Source organism: Desmodus rotundus, chromosome 1, assembly GCF_022682495.2.
Source record: "Desmodus rotundus isolate HL8 chromosome 1, HLdesRot8A.1, whole genome shotgun sequence".
In the NCBI taxonomy this organism is placed as follows: Eukaryota; Metazoa; Chordata; class Mammalia; order Chiroptera; family Phyllostomidae; genus Desmodus; species Desmodus rotundus.
In genome coordinates this window covers 89,427,575-89,453,043 of record NC_071387.1, presented here as the reverse complement: position 1 = coordinate 89,453,043, position 25,469 = coordinate 89,427,575, and the positions used below count along the sequence as shown (strand labels likewise).

The following is a 25,469-nucleotide window of genomic DNA, read 5'->3' as shown; positions in this document are numbered from 1 at the left end:
AGAGTGTAGAGGGAGTGAATCTGAGTAGGTGAGAGCATGTGTGGGCTCTTTAAGGGGAACTGCTTGGGACTCCAGAGGTTTCTTCCACCAATTCAGTCCCTGCTGGGTTTTGTAGACAGAAGTAATGGGGACTTACCTTCCTGGCACTGGAATCCTGGGCTGGTGGGCCTCGTGTGGGGCTGGGACTCTTCACTCCTGAGATATCCCTCCCGAATTGTTATCCACCTTACATGAATGTGGGACCAGTCAGTTCCATGTTTCCACCCCTCCTACCAGTCTGGATGGATGTGGATTCTTTAATTGCAAAGTTGACAAACTCCCATTCAACTTGATGGTTGTTCTATAATTTTGATGTGGTTGTATGAGGAAGGGAGCCATGATGCTGCCATACTGACCAGAAGTCTCTGCTTTTATCTCAAAGAGGTACCACCAACAATAGCCTGGAAATACTGGCTAATAGTTACTCAAACTTCATTTAATGGCTTCTCACACTATCATATCCTTTTCTCCTTCACAGCATCTAAAACAAAGATGCCTGCAGATAATAAATACTTGTTGGTTAACTGATTAGAAAAAAACACAAGAAAACACTTAGAATGTTTTATTGACTTTAGGTTGGCTGGAAACAATTACTTGCATTTATACTTTTTACAATTATTTCACCTCATTGAAAAAAAAAGATAAATGTTACATTACAGACTGTGACTTCCATGTGTTTGCTGCTCTGGGCTGAGAAAACATCCAGCTCTTTTCCTGCAATGTGTGTCAGCATTATAGCTCATCAACAAAAGGTGTGTGCCCCAAATTTCCACTTGCTACCATTGACTTCTTGCCGGAAACAAATTTCTTTGCAGCCTTTAAGTAAACAAACAAACAAGAGGCAGAAAGTTAAAAGTAATTTAACTTATTTATTCTGTTATTTCACGAGTTTATGGATGACACTGTAAGCCAGCAATTCTGTAACAGCTTCTTGTAAAAATTAACTACAGAAGGGGGCTAGTGTGCTATTTTAATTTGAATAAAAGCTTAGCTGTTTCTTTGAGTATCCCATTATATATGTGACTGAGGAAGTGCGGTGCTCTCGATATGAAGGTAGCTGTTACAGAGGGAGATAAGGAAAACCTCATGGACATTGCAAACTAGGGTGGAGTTGGCCTTGGGCAGGATTGTACCTTCTTATTTCTGTATTACAGTGACAAATAGTCTAGGCTAATAAAAATACACTGATCATTAACTTAAAAGTCCAATTTTCTTAGTATTCTTTATGCCATGACTTCAAATTCAAAGGCTGGTTGCTTAGGTTAAGTGTAATGCCGTAAGTATCAGTCCCCCCATTATGTCAGGCCATCTTTTTTCAGTGTATGGCGGTGGCAGCAGTTGGGGTGGGACTCACATGGTAGTATACAAGATGAGGACAGACATTTGGAAAAGTATGTAATAAATTCTGGGTCCAGCGAAGTGATGTTGGTGTTACTCCTTAAAATATACTGTCTCTTTTTTCCATCCTCATTGTCCCTATAAAAGGTAGACATGTTGTCAAGGAGATGGTTGAGACGTCTACGATGAAAGGGCAGTTGGCATTTTTAATATAGAAAGGATTGGAAAAACCTACTGATTTTGAATTTATTCTGTAGTTCATGTACTTGTTTGGTATAGTAGGGAATACAGAGAGGAAGTATAACATATATTCCTTGCCCTCAAAACAACTCATCTTGTAGGCAACAATAATATATGTGGTAAAAAAAAAGCAAGAGTAGGAGAATGTCTTAGGCTGAGAAGACAAAAGAAAATCTTGAGATGCTGGACTGTGAAGGACTTGCAGAATAGACTTTTTTTCTTCTTGGGAGTGAAAAGGAAAAATACCAAACTTGGCTGTAAGTTTGAATCATAAAATTGCCAATATTCGATTCTTCTTGACCTCTAAGAATTTAGAATGGTTTAACTTAATTGTAATTTAGTTGAATGAGGAAGATACATAAACCCTGAGTTGATAAGGAAGCTATTCGCAGATCTGATGGTAATGAGCTTACCTGCCTCCACACCAGGTAGACAGGCACCAAACAGCACAAGAATAACATATATAGCCTAAGGAAGCTTATGCAAGCCTTCTGAAATTGGATCATTAAGGTCAAGTTATTTGATGTTAAATCGTAAGTTTTCATTTGCTTACATTTATGACATCAGCATCAGCTACCGAGTCAATCTGCTGCAGGACTGTGGATGGTGGCATGTACGAACCAGAAACAAGGGCCTGAGACCCGATTTCATCCAGGAAATCCTCAGAAGACTCCACTGACATTAGGTACCCAGCCTTCAGCTTGTTCCTGTCCAATTAAAGGTGCATAACTAAGACAGAAGCCAGTTTTACAGAGCAAGGCAATTTTATTAGTACGTTCCCAGACTCTCAAATATGTATTGGTAAATATGCAAATTAACAGCTTTGAAATCTTACACTGTTACAGGCCTCCCTTCTATTTCTTCAGCTTCACCATTATTTACATTATCATTTAGAAAGTTGTCAGTACAAAATTATACAAAACCCCAACAGATTACATTTTGATTTTGGACTAGAACTGAGATCTAGTTAAACCTATTTTAATGTAAAGCTTTGATTAGTGAGATAACTCTTGTCTGTTGATACTTTCTTGGTAATCATTTTAGGCATTTCAATTAAAGAAAAATAACTATATGGGCTCTTAAAGCTGTCCACTTAGCAGAATGTTGTGTGTTAATTCTGTAGCTATCCCTGTACCCCAGCTCCATTTCTGTGCTGGGATTTGTCTCATCGAGGGTAGAAAGCAATGGAGAAGCAAGTGGGTAAGCCCCAGTAGCTTAAATGTGGGCACAAAAGCATCAGTTTCAAATAAAGTAATATCCAATTTGTAATTCTCCCAGAAAGAAATTGGTGTTCAATAACGCACCTAGGTTATTTAACCCTTAAATAAATTACCCTCCTTTGGCACGCTGTAGCAAGACTTCCATTTACACATAATTGAAATTATATGTAGCAATTTTACCAAATTGTCAGCTTACTTAAAACGAGATTCTACCGGCAATAAACTTTACCAAAAGTTTGTCCCTTCAGCAACACCACCTTACTTTCTCTTTTTCACTACAGAAGACTAAGAACCCGATAGGAAAAAGTATCAACTCCATGCAAATGGCAAAAAACACACAAAAAAACCCCCTTGACATTGATAACTGATACTCCATTTTCTACATATTGCCATACCTTATAAAAACAGTGTTTCACTTATTAAAATACACTTTCTTATATAAACTACCTTGAAATAGATTTTTCTTAAATAAATCCAGTGTTTCAATTTTTTCTTATGTTTTGTTTCTGGTACACAGAGTTACACCCTATTAACCCTTGGTTCCATGGATACAGTATTTAATAAACCATGTTGTCATTATTCAAGAGAGGCAATTTCTTAGTGTGTTCGGCATTTAACAAAGTAATAACACAAATGGGAACAGAAACGACCAATCAGTTATTCCCTTCTGGCTTGTACTTCACTGTCATACTTGCCATGTGGGCGACACTTATGATCATGAAGACTGAGTTTCAGGATTCACATTATGAACTGTCCTCAATGGATGGAGTCAAAGTTAAATGTTTTAAACTGCTATATGAAAATGTAAGCTGATTTCCAACTCTGCCCAAAGTGTCTCTCTTTTAGTTAAGAGAAAATCCCAAAACTTGCGAGTTAGAGGTGTTGTTAGTACTTTCAATGATGACAGTGGGAATTTAAAAATCACCAAATAGGTGAAGAGTAATTCAATCTTTTAATCAGTTATCTTTTTTTGGTCTATCGCATCAGTGAAGAGGAAAAGAAATTACTAATGGTTATGGTGGAACAGGCACTCATATACTGGTGGTATGATTATCAACTGGTATAAACTTTTTCACTGTGACTTTGAATATAAAAATAAAAATTTTATATAAACAAACACACATATATTTTAAAGCAGAGCCTTTCATCGTAATGTTTATAAGTCTTAACCCAGCTGAGAATCCATACCAAGAAGATGAAATACAAATGTTTTAAATGCAAAGATATCTTTTAGAGTTTATGATTTCCAATTGCATAAAGTGCCCACTAAATATATTTTGATATGCCAATTAATATTGTTTTTGACAAATTTTTTAGTAATCTGAATAAACAGAAATGTAATGTTACAGAGGAATTATTGGGAATGAAGGATCATTTTTTGTGTTTGTAATTTTCAAATTTCAATAGTAAACATGCTATTAAATAGGATGTAAGTATGTATACAATGTTAACAATTATGTTTAAAAATGCATGAAAATGGTCATGCAAACACGCAAAATTTTAAGTTATATCTCTAGATGGTAGGATATGGGTATGTCTCCCTTTCTTTTAAAATAATTTTCTGTGTCTTTTAATCCTTTTGTGCATGTATTACAATATTGTTATAACTACAAAAAATATAACTTTCAAATAACTGAAACACAAAACACATAGCTAATACTGAAACTTACTTGGCAGCCTGGACATCTGTATTGGAAAGGTTTCCTTGAGCAATTGTTTTTACTTGGTTGTAGGCAGCCTTGATAACCTAGGACAGACAATGAAAAGCTTCAAGAGTCTTCTGAAGCAATCAAATGCTCCTCTAAGGCAAAAACACAAGATGGAAGCTTAGTTCTAGAGAAAAAGCAGTGTCCATTTGGATGGAGTTTTTAAGTCAGTATGCATTCCTTATTCTTCCAATATTCCATCATGCAGTTGTTTGTACAACTTACAGTCTTTGAGTAGCAAAGCTTCTTGCAAAAGTAAGTGGCAGAGGATAGCAGGGAGGTTTAGGAAAAGCAAATATGGATTTATAATCACCTATAAAGAATAAGCAGCTCTAAAATTTCCCTAGCCTCTCAAAGTGTCATGCAAAGTGTCACTGCTAGCTCTTACTATTCACTGAGAAGAAAGTAGTAATCCATTCAGCCAACTTAAAGCTTGTCAATACACTGGGGATGCTGGAGTCAAGAAGAAATCAAGTTCTGGTGATATGGGTGAGCACTTGGTAAATACTTGTTGACTAAGTAAATTAATAAGCCTGGCCCATGATTTTCTCCACCCCGACCGTGGCATCATTCTGGGTCTGCTACTTAATGTTCCCCCTAATTACCTAAATTCTAGGACCTCCATTTTCCATCCATTTCAGCTACTCATATTCATAGCTACACTCTGGACTTGGCCATAACCTAGATTTGCCCTACCCCTGAAATCCTCAATTCCAAGACCCCCAGCCTAAGTCTTACATCATGCTGTCCTTGTTTTTCCACTTTATCAAGATCACTAGTTCCTTGGTTTGTTTCAATTTGAGGTCCCTCTGGCTTCACTTCTCTGTCTAGCCTAGATCCAAGAATATTCTCTCAAACTCTTGCCAGCATTCCCAACTCCCTTGCTATCTCCTCATACTTCTGTCTGCCTACCTAGCAGGACTTCAACCTGGGATCAACCCTGCTACCTGCCTCCTCAATAAGGCTAGTGAATACTATTGATGAAAAATTCCAAACCAGACCTGTCTGTACTGTGAATTTGCTTTGAAGATGTCTCTAATGGCTAATTGCCATTCTCTGTGTATCTAGATGTTCATCTGTCCCAAACCTCCCATTTATAGTTTCCTATCTCCAATGTCTGCTTCAATCTTTCTCTCTTCACTATGAATGTTTCTTCCAAGTTCATCTCTTAGTATAAACCCTACTAAACCTACCCCCCACAGCCCTGCATCCAAGCTCCACCTGCCTACCCCAACCTTGCATTTCTTTCTTCTCATTCATTTCTTAGCACAGTAAGTTACCATTTACTTCCAATATTCTGGTGAAAACTGGTAATATCACCAATGATGTCCTGGTTTGCTAAAACTATCAGACCTCTCTGTGGTTAACTAGAGGGATGTCAATCCACAGTAGATCAAAATGGTGTTAATTTCCTCCAAATATATCAGTTTCTCTTCTTTTTCTTCCTGTTTTCTTGGTCATTTTCCTGAGTCACTTAAAGCCTAGAGCATAAGGAGCTTCAGTTTTCTCCTACGGTCTTTCATACAAAACCCTGAATTCAACACAGTCTGAGGATTCCCAAAAGCACATACTGGCCTTGACCTCACCTCAGATCTCAATTTGGATGTCCCAGAGACAACTCAATGCCACTTTTCCAAACAGAACCAAAATACCTAGGAAGCATTTCCTCCCTCTTTCCTGGAAGCATTAGTATACATGTTTTCTCCACAGCAGATACACTTCAGTGATGCTACAGACCTCTGATAAGTCACGGCATTCAAACATTTCCATGTGTTAACTAAAAATATGTTAATGGGGAATAAAAAGTTGTGAGCGTGGTGAGTTTGCAACTTACATCTCCAGCAGCTGCGGCCTGTGAGATAGTATAAATCCCAAAGAGTCCAGAATCTGAGTAACTGGCATTAAAAGCAGAAACCTGAAATATAATGAAACTTGACTGTATGTCATTCTACCAGGTAGAATGGGGCACAATTAACACTGTCTAGATAAAAACTTGTATGTTCATAATATAAGCAAAATAGACTAAGATTTTGTTTATTTTCATTTTTGCGAACCGATTTTGATGATGAAAGGTAAATGTAAACACGAACCTGTGAACATTGTCATTATAGACACAATGGCTGAGTGTCATGGGTTGTGGGCTTTGGTGCTAGACAAACCTGAGTTCTACCCTATTGTTGTTGTTGACTTCCTTTTTACCAATTCACTTGCATGTCTAAAGACTAAAGTTAAAGAGTTAGGGGAAAATTTCTGCTTGGTGGCCATTATTCACATTCCAAGGTAGCAAAATGTTTAGCCTCTGGATAACAGGGTTATTATTGTCTGAACAATGTTAAGCTCCTTAAGGTAACATGACTGCCTAGGATAAGGTTTCCCAGTATTTACATAAGGATCACCTGACTGTTATTAAGAATACAGACTTCTGGTTTCCTGCAACAGATGACTTAGATGTCTCTAGATGCAGTCTGGAGCCCACATCTTAAACTAATATTCCAGGTGATTCTCATGTACTTTAACATTTGAGAACCACTGGTCCAGCCCAGATAAAGCATAGAGCATAAAAAAACTGCACTTCAATTACTTGAATTATAATCTGAGACTATCCTATTCATATTCCAAATTTCTGGGCAAGTTTTGAAGTAGGAATTTCTATTACATTATGTCACTGGATTAGGATTAAACTCCAGCCACCCCAAAGCCGCCATCATCATTCCATGGTAAAGAAAACAGTAGAACATGAACCGAGAGAGAGAAAATCTGGAGGAAATTTTAAAAAGCAGCAGTTGAATTAATTTAGAAACATTTAAAATAGTGGTTTTCAAACTGTTCCAGGGACCCCCTAAGGCTCTGTACAGAAGATTCCAAGGGTTTCATTGTCAAGTAAACTTTCAAAACTTTAAAAGAAAAAATGTGTGTGTGGGCATTATAGTTGGGAAATCATATTGGCTAAAAAAGCTCCTCTGCTAAAAAAAAAAAAAAGTTTGAAAACTAGCACTCAAATATTAAACAGAGGAGTAAAAGGAGAAGGTTGACTTTAATATCCACTTTTAAGTGGCACATGGCCAAAGACTTACTGAAACTAAACCTACCTGTGCCTTGTACTATTGCTGAAGTTATGAATACTTAGTCCTACAATTTATAGTACGTGTTACTTTTTAAAAGCATATCATTGAATGTCATGTAAGGTATAGTACATTGGGAAAACAATGGTCACTCATTAAATAATACCTTGCTGACATTTTATATTATCTTGATTTGAATATCATCATTTCAAAAGCTTTAGCACTTTTCTGTCATAAAAAGGTGTCTTCTAAAGTAGCATGGACTTTTTGTTGTGACTAAATGTTATTACTTTTCTTCTCCTTTTTTTATCCTCACCTGAGGACATGCTTATTGATTTTAGAGAGAGGGAAAGAGAGAGGGAGAGAAATATCAATGTGAGAGAGAATCACTGACTGGCTGCCTTCTTGTGCCCATGCTGACTGGGGACTGAACCTGCAACCTAGGTATGTGCCCTGAATGGGAATTGAACCCATGACCTTTTGGTTTACAGGATGATGCCCAACCGACTGAGCCACACTGGCCAGGGCTTACTTTTCTTTTTTAACTTAATCAAAAGCTGTAGGAATTTCTTGGTATATATCTTGTACACTTGATTGAAAAACATAAAGAACAGTCAAAATCAGGAAGGGGGTATAAGAACGGAAGAGGACAGAAGAAAATCTAGAAATAAAGGCTAATTAGAATTTAGGGGAATGTTTAGTATTTAAAATTTTATCCTAAAGGAAAGTGAAGTGTGAATTTCTGACTTTTTAAAGTACTTTTTTTTTCTTTCTTTTTCTTTATATTTTTATTTTTAGAGAGAGAGGAAAGGAGGGAGGAAGACATGGAGAGGAACATCAATGTGTGGTTGTTTCTTGTTCACCCCCTACTGGGGACCTGGCCCACAATCCAGGCATGTGCCCTGACTGGGAATGGAACTGGCGACCCTTTGGTTCGCAGGCTGGTGCTCAATCCACTAAGCCACAGGGCTAAAGTATTCTTTCTACAGTAGGTTTACAGTTGTTGAGTATGTGAAACAGTTTATTCTTGTATTATTATTTGCTAAGTATTGTATTATTTTCCACATGAACAACTATAAACCTACCCTTGCCCATTCTTGTATATTAGAATAATTGAAAGGATAGTAAGTTTTCGGTAGGCACACTGAAGTACTAAAACCAAGCCTGGCTGTATCTTCAACTTCACAAAGATTTTCTTTGCATTCGTCTTAAAATTTAAGAGCAGATTAACATTAAGAACAGACTATCTGGATTACATTGTAAACACCGAGCCTTTGAGAAAAGAGGAGAGCTATCAACTGCTTATACTTGCATCAAATGGATGGTGAATCCCCTTGGCGACAGCTTGGTACAGAGGACTGGTGGCATTGCTGCCCCTCTTTACATGTGGCCCAGCGCCAAGGACATGCTGGAGAACACTAAATGCATTTGCTTCTGCACTTCCTGTGGCGGCACTTTCAGCTACAAAAGCAGCATGGACGAGACTATCTCCATTCTGTTCTCGAATTTCACCTGGGGCCATGTAAGGAGAGGGTGAAGAAGAAAGTGGTCACCACTGGTTTTATTCTTTAGCATTCTGTACCACATACTATGAACCACTAAGATTAAGCTTTCCTGAGGTCCAGTGCTCTTCCTGCCACCCTCCCCACCCCCACAAAACACACAAAACATGTTTAAAAGACAAGACCCAAGCGAGCTAATTCTTTCCTTCCACATTGAGGCTGTTTGGTAGTAAATAATCAGGCTTATTCCACTCTCATACAATATTTTGGAGGGGAAGGGGGGACTTCCTTCTGAAAAATTAAACTTAATAGAAGAAAACGCTCACCTCCACGGTATCTGGCCTTTGCACCAGATAAACCAAGCCCACCCCTCATGTTCAGAAACCGTTCAGCAACTTGCTTCAGAACAGAATGATTCACACCTATTTCACCAGAAAGAAAAAAAGCTAGAACCAGAATTTCTAAAAGACAATTATAAAACATCAGTTTAAAAAATGATTATACAATTCAAATATTTCAGAAATAAACAGTAAAGAAAACAAGAGTCCCTGCCCCCAAATGCCATTCTCCCAGAGATATCCATTTATAGTTTACTATATATTCATATAAAACTTTTTTCTATGCATGTATTATTATCTTTATTTTGTTATTTTTCAAAATGGTGTAATTCTATTGATATTGTTTTAACTTGCCTTTGGTAATTTGCATCTGAGTGAGTGGTCTACATCAAATCTTTAATGGTTATAAGGAATTCCATTATATGAATATACCATCATTTATTTAATTAATCCCTTCTTTATGGACATTCAGATTTCCAATAGTTGGCTATTAAAACAATATTCATTGTGTATCAAAGAACCCTTTTGAGAGGTAAAGACAACTCACAGAGTGGATCTGATAAGAATTTAGTATCCACAATATATAAAGAAGTCTTACAACTTGAAAATAAAAAAAGCAAACAACCCAATTAAAAAATGGACAAAGGACTGGAACAGACACTTCTCTAATGATACACAAGTGGCCAATAAGCACAAAAAAAGATGTTCAGCATCGTTAGGAAAATAGAAATCAAAACCACAATGAGAAACCAGTTCACACCCACCTGGACAGCCATAATCAAAAAGGCAGAAAATAACAAGGGTTCGTGAGGATGTGGAGAAACTGGAACCCTTGTCCACTGTTGGTGGGATTGTAAAATGGTTCAGTTGCTTTGGAAAACAGTCTGGTAGTTCTTCAAACGGTTACAGATAGTTAGTTACCTTATGTCCTGGCAATTCTACTTCTAGGAATATACCCAAAAGAATTAAAAACAGATGTTCTAATCTAACAAAAACCTTATACACAAATGTTTATATTCACAATAGCCAAGATGTGGAAATAATCCATATGTCTATCTGATGAATGAATAAATAAAATATGGTGATGAAATATTTTTCAGCCAGAAAAGGGAACACTGGTACATGCTATAACATAAATGGACTTGGAAAACATTACACTAAGAAAGAAGCCAGTTATAAAAGGTGATATAATGTATGAATTCCATTTAAGTGAAATGTTCAGAAGAGTCAACTATGTGTAGACAGAGAGTAGATTAGTGGTTGCCAGAGAGGCAAGGAGGAGGTGGAATGGGGAGTTACTGATAACGAGTATGGAGTTTCTTTTGGGGATGATGAGAATGTTCTGAAATTACAAAGTGGGAAGAGTTGCACAACTCTATACTAAATACCATGAACTGTACACTTTAAAAGGGTGAATTTCATTGTATATGAATTATTACGCCTCAATTAAGCTATTTATAAAACAATGAATGAAAAAAATACTGCAAATAATATTCTCAAGCAACTATTTTGTAAACTTGACCAAGTGTTTCTGTAGGTTATATCCTGAAAAGTAAAACTGCTGGGTCTAAGAGCATAAATTTAGAATTCTGATATACTCAAACAGGCCTCCAAAAATGTTCGATCAGTTTACGTTTCCACCAACAATTTTTGAGAGTGCCTACTACTTCCATACCCTGGGTAATACTGGGCAGTGTCAAACTTTTAATTTTTGCCAATCTCACAGACAAAAATTTTCTTAATTTTTAGTGAGTCTGACCATCTTTTTCAATGGTAACCGACCACATACACACACAGTTTCCTCATGAATTGTCTGTTCATGCTCTTTGCCTATTTTTCTATTAAACTTGTACTTCTTTAAAAAAAATAAACCCTGTAAAAGCTCTTTGCCTAGAGAAATTTACCCTTTGTCATAGGTTTTGCAAATACTGTAATAAATTTAAAACTAGTAATTTACAAAGTTAAATATTGGACTCTGCTTTCCAAGAAAAAAACACTAGCAATTACAATCTCATTACATACTGCCTATGAGACATAAACAGAGGACCGAGTTTTCAAATTGTGTTCAATACGTACTCACCTAATTACAGTTTAAGACTATTCCTGAGAAAGCAAATTGATATGTGGGCAACTCCCAACTTACCAAGTCCAATCAAAGCCATTCGTGCACTTGTAAAATGGTTCTGAACATAGTGATGTAACTGAGGAAGTTAAAAAGCATTTGTTAGGTTATACTGGTATAAATATATAAAAAGCTGGGGGGAGAGGGGTTGGGCAGAGGTAGAAGAGGGTATAAGGGGGATAAATGGTAATGGGAAAAATACAATAAAAAACAACAAAAAAATCACTCTATGAAAAATTTTAAAAAATATATAGCAAGCTGTAAAAAATTTAAAACTGCAGTTCAGCAGAAAAATAATCCCTTTAAAGTTGTTATAATGAATAAGAGACTACCTAGATTTTATTTAAAAACTACTGCTTAAAAGAACTAGAACTTAATGTGATGATGGTTACATAACTGAATATAATGAAAACTACTGAATTGTGGACTCTAAATAGGTCAACTGTATATGTGAATTGCATCTCAATAAAGCTATTACTGAAAAAAAAATTAAAAAGGGAATGAAAAATCAGAGCACACACTGGTTTGAACTTGAAAAAAACTGAAACCTAGTTTATTACTTTTATGATGTGACTTAAGCAGCATACCAGGTTTCTTTTGTCTTTATGCAAGTAGTATTAAAGGACTATTTACATTCTACTGTAGAGCTAACAGAATTACCTCACTGTACCTCTCACCCATCTTGCCATAAGGTTACTGTCTATACTAGGCTTTTCAACCTAGATGATGAAAAAATTATCGGGGGGGGACTTAAAAAACAAAAACACTGTCACTGTCTCTCCCAAACCTCACCCCATTCCTAGGCTCACTATACAAACTGATATATGGTAGAACTCAATGTGGAATCTTGGAATCTTTTTTTAAAAACTATCCCCATCCCCCATGATCTAAGAATCAGTGAATTTGAGAATCACTGCTTTATACTTTTATTTTAGACCTAATATACAAAACTCAGGCTTAAACATGCATTCTCAATAGGAGCACTATTGCTCAAGGGAATGAAAATTGGTTCTTAAGGGTAAGAAAAATGTCTTATTTCTTTTATATACCGAATACAAATAAAGACACAGTATATTAACAGATATTCGGTGTATCTGTGGTATTAAAAATTCATTGGGGGAGGTTAGAAAAATCTGATTACAAAGTCTCTTTGGGAATGGGTCATAATGTTGAGAATCACTAGGCAAGGGTAATGAAACTGAAATTCTAATCAAGTTATCAAATTTTTGTGCCCTAAAATGAATGGTTCCTACAAATATGAAGTCACCTTGGATATCCATTTTCTTTTTTTCCCCTATTGAATGCTGCCACTGCTCAAAGTATCCTGGCACCAATTTCTTTAGAATTCCCTTTAGCCTAGGGACACATTTAAAAAATGCTAATAATTTGAAATAATCTTGGTTAACATCTTAGTATTTATCTATCACACACACACGTTACTACTATTTTTTAAATTAAAGTATAGTTGCTATACAACACATACCTTATTTTTTTTTTAAATGAGACTCTTTGGTATATCCTACTCATAAATTACTTTTTCATCCCTTGACATTACACCATAACATTTTCCCATATCAATCAATAATTTGGTTGCATAGTGTTCCATTCTATAAATATTTAATAACTTATTTAAGTATTTCTCCAGTGTTGGATATTTATCTTGTTTCTAATTTTTCACAATTATAAACACCACCACAATAGATAAATGAATGTTTTCTTTGCATTGTCTTTTAGCTACCTCAGTAATTTATCTTCACAAAGGTAAATATTTTTGTCACAAGACTGTTATTTACTTAAACATTTAATACTGTTACTTATTTATTATGTTTTTATAATACTGTTTTAAAAAGATATGTACACACAGAAAAGGGTCTAGAAGAAAATAAATCTGCATATTAACACTGAGCGCCTTTACATTTGTGAGGTGTTTTCCTTCATTTTTCTTCTTTGTGTCTGAATTTTCGTATATCCCCTTTATAGAATTCTTAATTTTAAGTCAAAACATACAAAAACAGTTCTGATAGAATTTTAGTTGAAAAGCTGATAAAAGAAAAAGCAAACAAGTGAATTTTTAAATTAGAAGATAGAAAGAAAAATTATAAACAACACGGTAGGTGAACATTCAATTTAATATGAAACAAGCACATTTTAAACGCCACGTGTTGTGCAGTACCTCGTCTGGTGTCACCTTTCCAATCCGATAGTCTGGACAATACAGGGAATTAGCCAAGGCATTTCGGTAAGCTGCAGCATGCAAATTTTCAATGATACCTGTAAAATAAGAAGAGTTATGGAAATGTAATTTAAATAAAAACAACATTTTTAGAACTTAGAAAGTTTTGTTCATCTTATGACAACTTTTAAAATTCTCCCAGTTGAGAAGTGCTGAGAAAAATAACAGATAACTTGCTGGAGTCCACCTAAACACTTCTCTATGTACCTGGTATTATCTGGAAACTATAATGGCCTGGGTTCAGGAAGTTTGATTTGCTGTGTGACTTTGGACAAGTCATTTAATCTGAATTTTACTTAATTCTAGGTACCCTCTCTAGGTAATGAGGGAGTTGTCAATGTAAGAGAAGTTAGAGGAGTATCAGGCTTAGGTCATATTAGTAGTTTTCAGGGGTCAAATGCTATAATCAAACTGTACCCCTCACTGGGGTCCTGGCACTGTCCCTACTTTCCTGCTTTAGAGGCTTTGCTTGGGATATGTCCCTTTCATTTGTTCATCACTGGGCCATCTTCCTATGTCAGGCCCTGTGCTAAGTGCCAGAAATACAGAGATAAGTAAGACACAACGTCTGCCCTCAAAATGTTGAGAAAACTTTGAACAAGTCATTTAATCTGAATTTTACTACTTCTAGGTTCCCTCTCTAGGTCAACAGTACATCAGAACTGCAGAGGGACACGGAAAGGCAGTGCAAACTAGACAGGAGTTAAGAGAAGTAAAATCTGGGATGAGCCTTACAGAGTAAGTATGTGTTTGCCAGGTGAGTGATTTGGGAATGGATTTCAAGCAGCAGGAACAGATGAAGGCATAAAATATGACAACAATTTGACTCAAAGGGGAACTGCAATGAGAAGGGGGAGAGGGTACAGGAAGAAACAAGGGAGGCAGGCAGGGCCAGATGATCTTGAGCTTTATCCCATTTGTAATTAAAAGCCTGTAAAGGATTTTTGCTAGATTTTCATGTCAGAGAAGTCATTGTAATGGCAATGTGAAAGATGGGCTGAGGATATAAACCTGCAGGCAGACACTGGCCAGTAAACTACAGAACTGCTCAGGCAGGAAGGAGGAGGGCTGGAGTCTCACTGCTACCAGTGGGGAAGAAGCCACTCTGGACGTGTAAGTCATTTTTCTAAAACTTACCATTCTCCCCTGACCAGTGCTGCTCAGTGGCTTAGGTATCCCACAAAGCGAAAGCCTGCCAGTTTGATTCCCAATCAGGGTACATGACTGGGTTGCAGGCCAGGTTTCCGGTTGAGGGCAGGCAGAAGGCAACCGATCAATGTTTCTCTCACATTTGTTTCTCTCCCTCTCTCCCCCACCCACAAAAAATAAATAAGTCTTTAAAAAAAATAAAATTTATCATTGTTTCTTTTGTAGAAGTTCAGAGTAACAAAGATCATACTTCTTTGTGACACAAAGTATCACTATGTTATAATATTAGCTAACGTGAACCAAGCACTCATTATGCTGCAGGCAGAGACCCTTTCTCAACAGGCCTGTGTTCCGCCTTTTTGTGTTTGTCTCTGTATATTAGGTAGATCTGCTCTGACTCTTTTTATGATGGCTTTATAATAAAAATATCCTATGGGGCTCAGTGGCGCAATTTTCCAGAACATCTGAGCTCGGTGTTCTAGGAAATGTCTCTTGAGTGAGTTATGTACACTCACCTGTTGTATTTGACTCCTGAATGCTGTAGGCCCATTCTTGCATGGAGTTAACCCCCAGGCTGGGTGACTATAAGGATAGACCTCAATTACATGTATGAGTCACTGTGCAGGGGCTGTCCCCTGAGGCGGAGTTGTTCCCTGCAGGGTCTGGTGCCTGTCGGAATTCCCTGTGGGTGTGCTGCTTATGTGGCTAGTTGGGTGGAGCTCTGATGTGGTCCAAAGCCCACCACTGTTGGGAGCCGACCCTTGACACAGTCAGGATGGATGAGATGCGTCTGCACAGCAGAGGCAGCTGTGGCTGGACTTCCTGTATGTCTCTCCTTGCATGCATGTCTTTGCTATTACTACGTGGTGGGATTTTTGAGCACTTCTATTTCAGGTCCACTGACCTGCAGAATTCCAATGCAATTGTACAAAATGATTTCTTGGCTATAGAACAAAAGTCCCTTATAACCCCTCCACAACCTACTTCTCCTACTTATTGGAAGATTAATATTAGACAATGGGCAGGCTAGCTGCCCGAAAAATGCAGAAAAGTTTTACTAGATGTCCCCCTTAGTACAACCCCCCTATACCTTGGACAGGAATAATAATTGATGGAACTAGATGGGTAAAAGAGCAAGGAAAATAGGTGAACTATTATGATTTAAGCATGAGGGAACAAATACAAAGATCATCCCCTGCAAAGTGCATACAGAAAGAACCTAGACAGGAAGACAGATGGCTGAGTTAGAAAGCCTAACCACATAGGCCCTTTAATAGTTCACATATAACTGCTGACTAGCGTATCTTTTTGACCTATGCCAAATTCTGAAAACTTTGTTAGACATCAAATGATCAATAGCCATTTGAAACTTTGTACATGTAGGTACTTGTAGTTGTCTGATTGATATCCCTCCTGGTCAAAATAACTTTTGTTTAGTATGAACAAATCTGTAGAACTTCCAGTACATTTTCTTGGTATTTCTGTATAGACTTTTTCTGCTTGATAAATCATGCCATGCACCTGTTCCTTTGATGTTATATAACAATTCCCTATAAAAATAAAGCTTGATTAAACTCTTAAGAGTTTGGTCAGACCCACAAGGGCTGGCCGTTCTCCGGCATCAAACTTGGTGTCTGACCCCTCATACTTCGCCTGCGCCATCCATCCTCCGGGGACCGAGACCCACTGAGGCTGGACCCCGGCACATCATTGACTTGTGTTGGTCTTGGGTCCCACTTGGGTTGGGTTCCTGTGCAGGTAAATGTCAGACTCTGAATGTACCTGGCTTTGGGCTACCTCTCTGGAGCTTTCTTGCTATTCACTGTTTGTGGCTGCCTCTGCTGGGCCTGGGTGTTTGTGGGAGGGGCCAAACTATGTACAAGCGTAGGTTTCTTCCAGCTCTGAGCCAGGGAGAGATCAATAAAAGGTCCAAGGTACCCCGAAATCCACTTCCAGCTATAGGCCACTCTGCCATCCTCTGAGGTCACCTGGTCCTCCTCCAGAGCCTTCTGAAGAAACGGTGGGCCCAAGCTATGCACAACCCACTGGCCCTTCCACAAGGCATAAAGTTTGGTGGGGTGACTGAGGTTGGGAGGACCAAGGGTCTCCTGCAAAAGGCCTGCATTCTGAGCGAAGCCCATCCCACACAGAGCCCATGCAGCTGGTCACTTGTTTATACCTGAGCATTCAGGAGCGGTCTACCTGAACATCTGCTCCTACCAAAAGTTGAGTTACTTCCAAGAGTTGGTGGTGTTCCTTTACAGATTTGTTTTGCCAGTTGTACTTGTCAAAATCATATAATCAAACATTACATAAATACAAAACATGAATACAAAAAGTATTATTTAAAAAAATTAAATAGATCACTTTGGAAAGACTCAGTAGAGGTGGACTGGCTAAACAGTAACAGCTATTTGTAACAATAAACACTAATGTCAGTGGCACCGATAAACTGCTGCTGGATTTGGTGGAAGCAAAACCAAAAAACCACAAAAAACCCCACAAAAAACCCATGGGTGGGGTGGCAGGAAAAAAATGCCTAGGATCCCATAATTAAACTATAAAAGATGAAAAATAATCAACAATATAAATGTTTAGAAACAAAAGAACAAACTGGACAAATTTTGGGAAAAGACATTTTCAAATGCAAGTAGAAAAATAACTTCAACCTTTTTTCACTCTCTATAAATCGATTTTCTTTTAAACCCAGTATATTAGAAACAACTGATGTAATCTAAAAAGGCACTCACGAGCCTGTGGATTCTGAAAAGCCACAGCTTTGTCAATCCTTAGTTGAGACTGAAGGGCAGCTACCTCCCAACGACGAAATTCAGGTGCTGTGGTGACATTGAGCAGGAACTCCATTAGAATATCGCTGCAGAGGATATCAAGATAAAAGTTATAAGTCAAAAATTTAAAACCAACATCTATCTATTCTATATCATTGTAATACTCTCACCCTTACACTTTAACCTTGTGGGAAGCACAGTGTTTTAAGCACTTTGCAAATCATAATCCAAAACCAAAGTCAGAGGTCATAATGCTGCATTTAGAACTGAGCAGTTTAGTATTTCTTTAAAAGCAGATGTCCTAGCCCTGACCAGGTAGCTCAGTTGTTTAGAATGTTGTCCCAAATACGCCAAGGTTGCAGGTTCAGCCCTGGGTCAGGGAGCATACAAGAAGCAACCAAAGAACGCATAAATAAGTGGAATGACATACCCATGTCTCTCTCTTTCTCTCTTCCTTCCTCTGAAACCAATAAATTTAATTAAAAAAAAAAAAAAGCAGATGTCCTAAATACATGCAGGTACTTACATATCATCCCGTAGGCACTCCACAGTGTAGGCCATGTTTTCCCTTGTTGAAGTCACACTGCATCAGAAATAAATTACTGTACAGTGAATTATCTGAATCAGAAGTTTTCCTTTGTATCTGTTAAATTAACCAGTTCCTTTGAAAAAAATTATTTTGAAGCATAAAAAAGTATAGATAGTGTAACAAAAATACACATACCCATCAACTAAAATTTAAAAATATTAAAAAAATTATCTTGCACACCTGAAACTAGTACAATATTGCATGGTAACTATAATTGAAAAACAAAAATTAAAAGGATATTTTTAATAAGAAAATACAAATAATTTAACTTTAAAAAGGAAAGAAACCCTGACACATTGCACATGGATGAATCTTGAAGACATTATGCCAAGTGAAATAAGGCATTCACAGAAGGACAAACGCTATCATTCCACTCATACGAGGTATCTAGGGTAGTCAAAACCACAGAGACGAACATAAAATGGTGGTTGGCAGGAGAGGGATAAAGAGTTAGTAACGGGGAAGATGAAAACATTCTGGAGGTGGATGGTGGTGCTGGTTGTTTCATGCCACTTAATGCTATAGAACTGTACACTTAAAAGAAATTTTATGTTATGTATATTTTACCACGACTTGACAACTGATCCCTTTGTACCTTTCCCAGGCTAATTCCCTCACTCTCTCCCGGAGACAGACATATTCATAAACATTACATATTACTGTTTAAAAAAATAATAAATGACTCATATCTTTAAAAAAATCTTGAAACTTGTTTTTCCACAAAACATTTTGTATTTTAATCTATTATGTGGATATGCAGAAGTAGGCCATTCCTTAATTGCTCTGTAGTAGTCCCACTATATGACTACATCATACTATATTATCTGTTTCCCTAAAGATGGACACTTAAATTGTTTCCAGGCTCTACAAAAACATTTTTGTGAATGTGGACTAAAAAATGTGAGGCTGTAGGATATGCTCATTTTCAATATTACTAGATATTCCTTGATTCTTTTCTAGGTAGTTGAATCAATTTATACTTCCACCAGCTGTATAAGATATTCTCTACCTCCCATAACACTGCTAACACAAGATATAACGACTCTGATGGGTGAGGAATGGTTAGCACACAACTGATTACAAGTGAAGATTGCTTTTTCTGGCTTCCTTTTCTGGGAATAGCCTGTTCCTGTCCCCTGTCCATCCATCTTCTCTTTGTTTTTTCCTCCTAGTATGTAATTCTTTATTTTTCAAAATAATCCTCTCCACATTATGCATTTTGCAAATATCTACTCCCAGTTAATTAAATTTTTACTTTAAAGCATAAAGATGTTACATTTTGATCTAGTCAAATTCATCAGTCTTTTCCTTCTTTAAAAAATCTTTAACCACCCTGATAACAGAGACAAGTTCCCTTACAATAGAATATTTTCTGGTGTTTTCACTATTTATTTCCTAATACTTATTTTAAACAAACCTTAATTTGCCACCAACTGCTTCAATTCCACGAGTTATCTTGAAAGATGATGCTCCTTTTGTAGTCTTAAAAAAGAACAAATATTTTTAGTAGTTTTTTAATTCTAAGTTTCCCAAACAGCACACTATAATTTAATATGTCATTAAATTCAAAGGGAACTTTAACTAAATAGTAGATTCTTTTTAGTTTAAGAATTATAAAACATCCCTGGCTGGTGTGGCTCAGTGGATTGAGTGCTGGCCTGTGAACCAAAAAGTTGATGTTTTGATTCCCAATCAGGGCACATGCCTGGGTTGTGGGCCAGGTTACTCAGCTGGGGGTGTGCAACTGATCAATGTACCTCTCACACACTGATGTCTCTATCCCTCTCTTTCTCCCTCTCTTCCCCTCAAATAAAACCTTTAAAAAAATTATAAAACAAAATTCACCAAAAAGCACAAGTATAGATTTTTATATAAAGTACATTTAGGCAAATATTTCATTATCAAATATAAGCTTACTAGATTCATCAGTCTAGTCTAAAAGAGATTTGCATATGGGAAAGAATAATTTTCATACTTTTTTTTAAATTTAATTTTTCAAAACTGATTTCTTATACTCTAGCACAAACATTTAGATAGACACTAGTTTAATGCTTCTCTGTGATTTTTTCATGTTATATTAGGGGACTGTATAGAACTGAATACTGTTCCCCCCAAATTCATGTCCAACCAGAACCTGTGGCTGTGACCTTATTTGGAAACAGAATTTTTGCAAACATATTTAAAATGAGGTCACACTAGATTACAGTAGGCCCTCAATCTAATAGGAATAGAATAATCAAGAGGGAAATTTGGACACAGAGACAGAGAGAATGCTGTGTGACAAGATACAGAAATTAAGAGTGATATAGCTGCAGGCCAAGGAATACCAAGGATTGCTGGCTACCACCACAAGCCAGGAAGAGGCAAGGAAAGGCTCCTCCTAGAGCCGTCAGAGGGAGCACGGTTCAACTGCTACCCTGAGTGCTAGCCTAAGAGGATAAATTTCTGTTGTTTAAGCTACTCAGTTTGCAGTAATTCCTTTTGGCAGCACAGGAAACTAACACAGGAACACTGCTTTTAGTTTTTCTTTTCTGTAGGACCAAGAGACCACAGAAGCTCTAAACATACTGAGAAAGTAAAGGTGCTTACCAGACTGGATGCGAGTCGAAGCAAATGAGAGGTTCCTAAGTTGTTAAAGTCCTCGCACCTACTGCCTGCTTTAATAAACAAACCAATTCTTGATGCAGGAGCATGGTTTTCCAGAGAAGCAATCACTAAACCATTTGGTAACTTGGTAAGCTGTATTTAAAATAAAGTAGAGCTGTGAATAAACTTTATATTACCAAGATAGTAAGGCATGTGTAAGTCCCAGGTAGCAATTCAGTAGGACTGACCTCAAGCTCCTGAGGATGTAGAGGCGCTCTTGCAGGGGCAGTTGTGGCTTTCACTTTGGGAGCAACTTTGAGGGAATAAAATCTCTAAACATACAAAAAAAAACACACACAAAAAACCCAACCCAGGTTACACATTTCTCAGAAAAACAGTGTACTATATCCTAAGTGTGCCCGGGCAACAGAAGGTGTTCAGTGGTAAAAGAACTCCATGGCAAAATTTAACTGACTGACTTATTATGGATTTATTAACCCACCATTCACCCAAGCCTCTCTTAAACCTCTATTTATTTATGACTTGTAGAGCCTGAAGGAATACCAAGCTATACACATTCACTTTTACTCTGTAAAAAATTACTGTATTTTCTTTTACCTTTTAACTATCTTATTAAAGCTTCAAGTGGCTATTTCTAGCTCTAATGCTTTGGTTTCATTTGAAAAAGTGTGGAATTGTGACACCCACACCCTTTTATAGATTTTAGTATTGCTGCTTCCCTTATCTGCCCAGAGTCTCATCTTAGTCTCTTTCCAATTGAAATGACAATCATTTTAGTTGCCTTTGAAAGACACAATGTACCAAGGAAAACCTCTATCAAGCCCCAAATGTTTCCCATATTATCTTCTTCTCTCTTTTCTGCAACACTGAGACTACACAACAAAGGGTTATAGCTTCTTTGACTAATACAAATTTATATCATCCTGAAGTTAACAATATCCTCATCCACAGCAGAATCTCAATGTGTAATATGCAGCCATTCATAAAGTAAAGGGTCCTTTTAAATGTTGGATTAGGAATCTAAACTGCATAATTTTTTTCTTTTTGGAAAATGATATACAATGGCACAGAATTTGTTTTACTATGCCTAAGGTTTATGAGGTCACAGTGTATATGTTAAGAATTAATACAGCTTGGTACTCCCAAGACCAAATGATCAAGTGTGAAGGATAGAGGGCACTTCGCTGTGCTTCTGGCAGCAGTGCACTAGTTGATCCCTAGTTTTCATCTGCTGTCAGTACTTTTTAATTATAGGTTACAATTAGCTTTGCTTTATCATCAATTTGGTTTGCTAGGTATGGCATAGTTAATCTTACTTGAGATTTTGGCTTTTAATTTTCCAAAAATTAAAATTTAAGACGTGGGCATAAAGTTCAAATATAATCCATAGAGCTACTGCCAAGGGAGATTTAGGTATTTTCCCTTCAGATGTGTCTGAACACTGATACTTTGTTGGTTATGTATTTCCTGTAATTTTTCCCATTCAAATCAGTTGCAAAGAATTATCCAACACCCTGGCTGAGTAGCTCAGTGGGTTGGAAAGTGGTTCCAACGCACTAAGGTTGCAGGTTCAATCTCTGGTCAGGGCACGTACAAGAATCAACCAATGAACGCCTAAACTGTTAGTGCCACAAATTGATGTTTCTCTCTTAAACCAATCAATTAAAAATTATCATTTTAATAACAAAATACATATAAATTTACTCTTATGTAAAATATGCTATAATTAGAAACAATAATTACTTTCAAGTTTACTGTAATCTGTTTACATTGGTATTTTCCAACTGTTAACTTTGAGGGTTTTTTTTCCCCTTACTGGAAAGTGGGTATGGATGGAATGGAGATTTTGCCCCTCTAACTGGGCTGCACTCAAAGGACTGTTAATCTTTGGTTTGTCTAGGTGTGCCAGGAAGCGTAAGACAATGACTGTAAATTATGGCCACTTGTATAATTCATAGGATATCTATTTAAACATTAAGCACAGGAAAACTCCATCCCCTGGTCTTTTGCACCTCCCTCTACCAGGTTATTAGGTTACCTAATAAATATGCTGGGTACTATTGGCATGTTGGGCTAGACATTTGTTTCTTTGTGGAGGGCTCTTTGTGTGCGACAGGATGTTTTGGCGCCATCCTAGACCTCTAGATACCAGCAGCACTTCTCCACAGGTTGTTACAACCAAAAATGTTTCCAGCCCTGGCTGGTGTGGTTCAGTGGATTGAACGTGGGCCTGCCAACCAAAGGGTCACTGGTTCCATTCCCAGTAGGGACACATGCCTGGGTTGCAGGCCAGGTCCCCAATGGATGAGTGGGTGGATGGGAGGGGGTGGTGCATGACAGACAACCACACATTGATGTTTCTTTCCCTCTTTCTCCTTCCCTTCCCCTCTCTCTAAAAATAAAGAAAATCTTTAAAAAAAATGTTTCCAGCTATTGCCAACTATTCCCTGGGGGCAAAATAGGCAAAGCTGAGGTTTTTAAGGGCATTCCCGATCTCCTCCTGGATAATGACTGCTCCACATGATACAATACTGACACCTGAGTTTTTTCCCTAGTGACAGCTATGTTTCATTTGGGCTTGAAGGAGGAGCCTTAAGCAACTCCTGAGGACAGACAAAAGAGCCCTCACAGAGGAAGTCTCTAACAAGATCATTAAAAACACACGTCATACATCCAGGACACCGTAACCAAGTTCCAGGCAGTGATGACTTCAAAGACATTAGCTCGTTTCTTACAATTTTACTCATAAGTCCATTTCACTATTAGGGAAACTGGTGCTCCATGATACACCAAGAAGCAGAGGCCGCAGCTACCAGGGCAAGACTGACAGGCTAGGTCCACGTCGGCCTCCTGCACCCAGGTCTCACGGTTTCGGGACGCAATTGCAGCAGTGACCTTCAGAGGTCTCTCCACTCCGCTCTCAAGCCCTCTCCCTCCCTCAAGTTTTTCGTCCTTAGGTCTCTTCTGATTATTGTACGAAGCCGGCCTGCAACGCAAGACCCACCCTGCCCGCAGCCCAGATGCAGGGTTCAGCTCAAGGGCAGACCAGACTAAGGCCCTGGACCCCTAACCAGGTACCTCCGGTTCATATCACCTTGCTGACAAACGGCTCCCCAACACTCCCCAAGCCCGCCGGGTATGCTCACCGAGAGGGACCCGGCTCTGGTTAGCAGCTTCATAGCCCAAAATTGCTCTAACCCACGGTCACTGCCGGTTGATAAGAAAGCAAGATGGTGGCCGACAACCGGAGTTTCCCAGCTTCCCCCGCGCCCCTTCGTACGGGTCCTCTCTATCCGGACGGCGGTCTATCCGGACCCCTCTACTGCTCCTTGGGGGAGATTGGACCAGTTTAATTCCTGCACTTCGCAGGGTAGGGAGACAGCTGTTTTCTTAAGTAAACACTTCAGCATGTAACTTCCGTTCCACCTTTCTGGATTCTCCTCCTGGCCCGGACATCCACTCGGCAATCCTCTCCTGACACGTTTACAGCTTCTACGCCCCTCCGCCACTTTGGATTCTCCCGACTGGATAGCCCAATGGGACAGACTCTCCGATTCCAGCCGCGGGTGACTGTGTGTGGCTGGGTAAAGTCCTCGGTAGGTCGTTCGGCCCAGGAGAGAGAGGCGGTCCGAGGAATTCATTGGTGTAACCCCCGAAGCAGGCCGGGGGCACAGTGCTCCCAACTAATGCCTTTGTCCGCGTGGAACCTATATTCTAGGCAGGGGTTACGTAGGAAGTGAAAACTGGTTTTTGTATGAGAAAATGAAAATGCTTTGAATAGTAGAGGTGTGTGTGAGATTTCTGAGCTGAAACCCGCCTTCTGAGTCACGTGACTTCGGGGAAGCAAGCACGTCCATCTTAAAGGAGCGGTAGCAGACAGCTTCGGTGAGCCCACGCCAAGTGGAGGAGGGAGGCGCAATCGCTGCCCTTGAAGGACTCACTGTCTGCACTTTGCGACGTCGCGTGGTTTGGGAAACCAACAGCATCAGTATCACTTAGGAGTTTGTTAGAAATGCGGACTCTGCAGGTTCCATGCTGGATCAGTATGTGCATTTTTACACCATCCCCAGGTGATTCACGTGTGCATCAAACTTCTGAAGGGCTGCTGTTCCAGCTGTTAGAAAGCAGAGACAAACACATCTGGCCTGTGGCTTAATTGCTGCATGCCTACAACTGCCTGATGGGGTTCTGGTCTTTTAGAACCTCACTCCAACCTAATTTCTGTGTCTTCAAGGTCACTCCTAACTCGGTCTGTACCATACATAAGAGTTATCCAAAGTGTGGTAGACTTATACTAGTGGTGCATGAGTTGAATGAACGCTGTTCTACTTTAATAGTCATATTTATTTGGGATATTATGGCAAGCAGTGCTGGCATAGCAGTGCACTTCCTCTTTAAATACATTTATGAAAGAAAAGAAGTTGGTTTAAACATTAAGTAAATTGACCATAGGTGATAGGGAGATACGGCAAAAACCATGAAGGTTTTTACCTTTATGTTATACTAATGAGTGAAGTGTGGGAAGCTGTGGTGAT

At 38.3% G+C, this 25,469-nt stretch overlaps 1 protein-coding gene across 1 annotated transcript; it reads right to left on the bottom strand.

Annotated features, from left to right (window-relative positions):
• Positions 1-586: 586 nt before the first annotated feature.
• Positions 587-24,307, bottom strand: UQCRC2 (ubiquinol-cytochrome c reductase core protein 2). The gene is made up of 14 exons (XM_024560412.4): positions 24,081-24,307; positions 21,162-21,245; positions 20,917-21,066; positions 19,745-19,809; positions 18,265-18,321; positions 17,700-17,824; positions 13,741-13,838; positions 11,589-11,646; positions 9,434-9,529; positions 8,918-9,117; positions 6,378-6,458; positions 4,508-4,584; positions 2,171-2,324; positions 587-855 (listed from the first exon to the last, which is right to left on the bottom strand). Exons 1-14 carry the CDS (start codon positions 24,111-24,113, stop codon positions 772-774), a joined length of 1,362 nt encoding a protein of 453 aa, XP_024416180.1. The 5' UTR covers positions 24,114-24,307; the 3' UTR covers positions 587-771.
• Positions 24,308-25,469: the final 1,162 nt, after the last annotated feature.

What these genes read in the sequence shown, in the direction of transcription:
- UQCRC2 (XM_024560412.4), bottom strand. Translation starts at nt 24,113, where the DNA reads ATGAAGCTGCTAACCAGAGCCGGGTCCCTCTCG. An exon ending in GAGTGCCTACGGGATGATAT is followed by an intron (nt 17,825 to 18,264) that starts GTAAGTACCTGC and finishes TATCCTCTGCAG; the next exon opens with CGATATTCTAATGGAGTTCC. An exon ending in GGATTCACCATCCATTTGAT is followed by an intron (nt 6,459 to 8,917) that starts GCAAGTATAAGC and finishes ATTATATTTCAG; the next exon opens with GTTTCTGCTTTTAATGCCAG.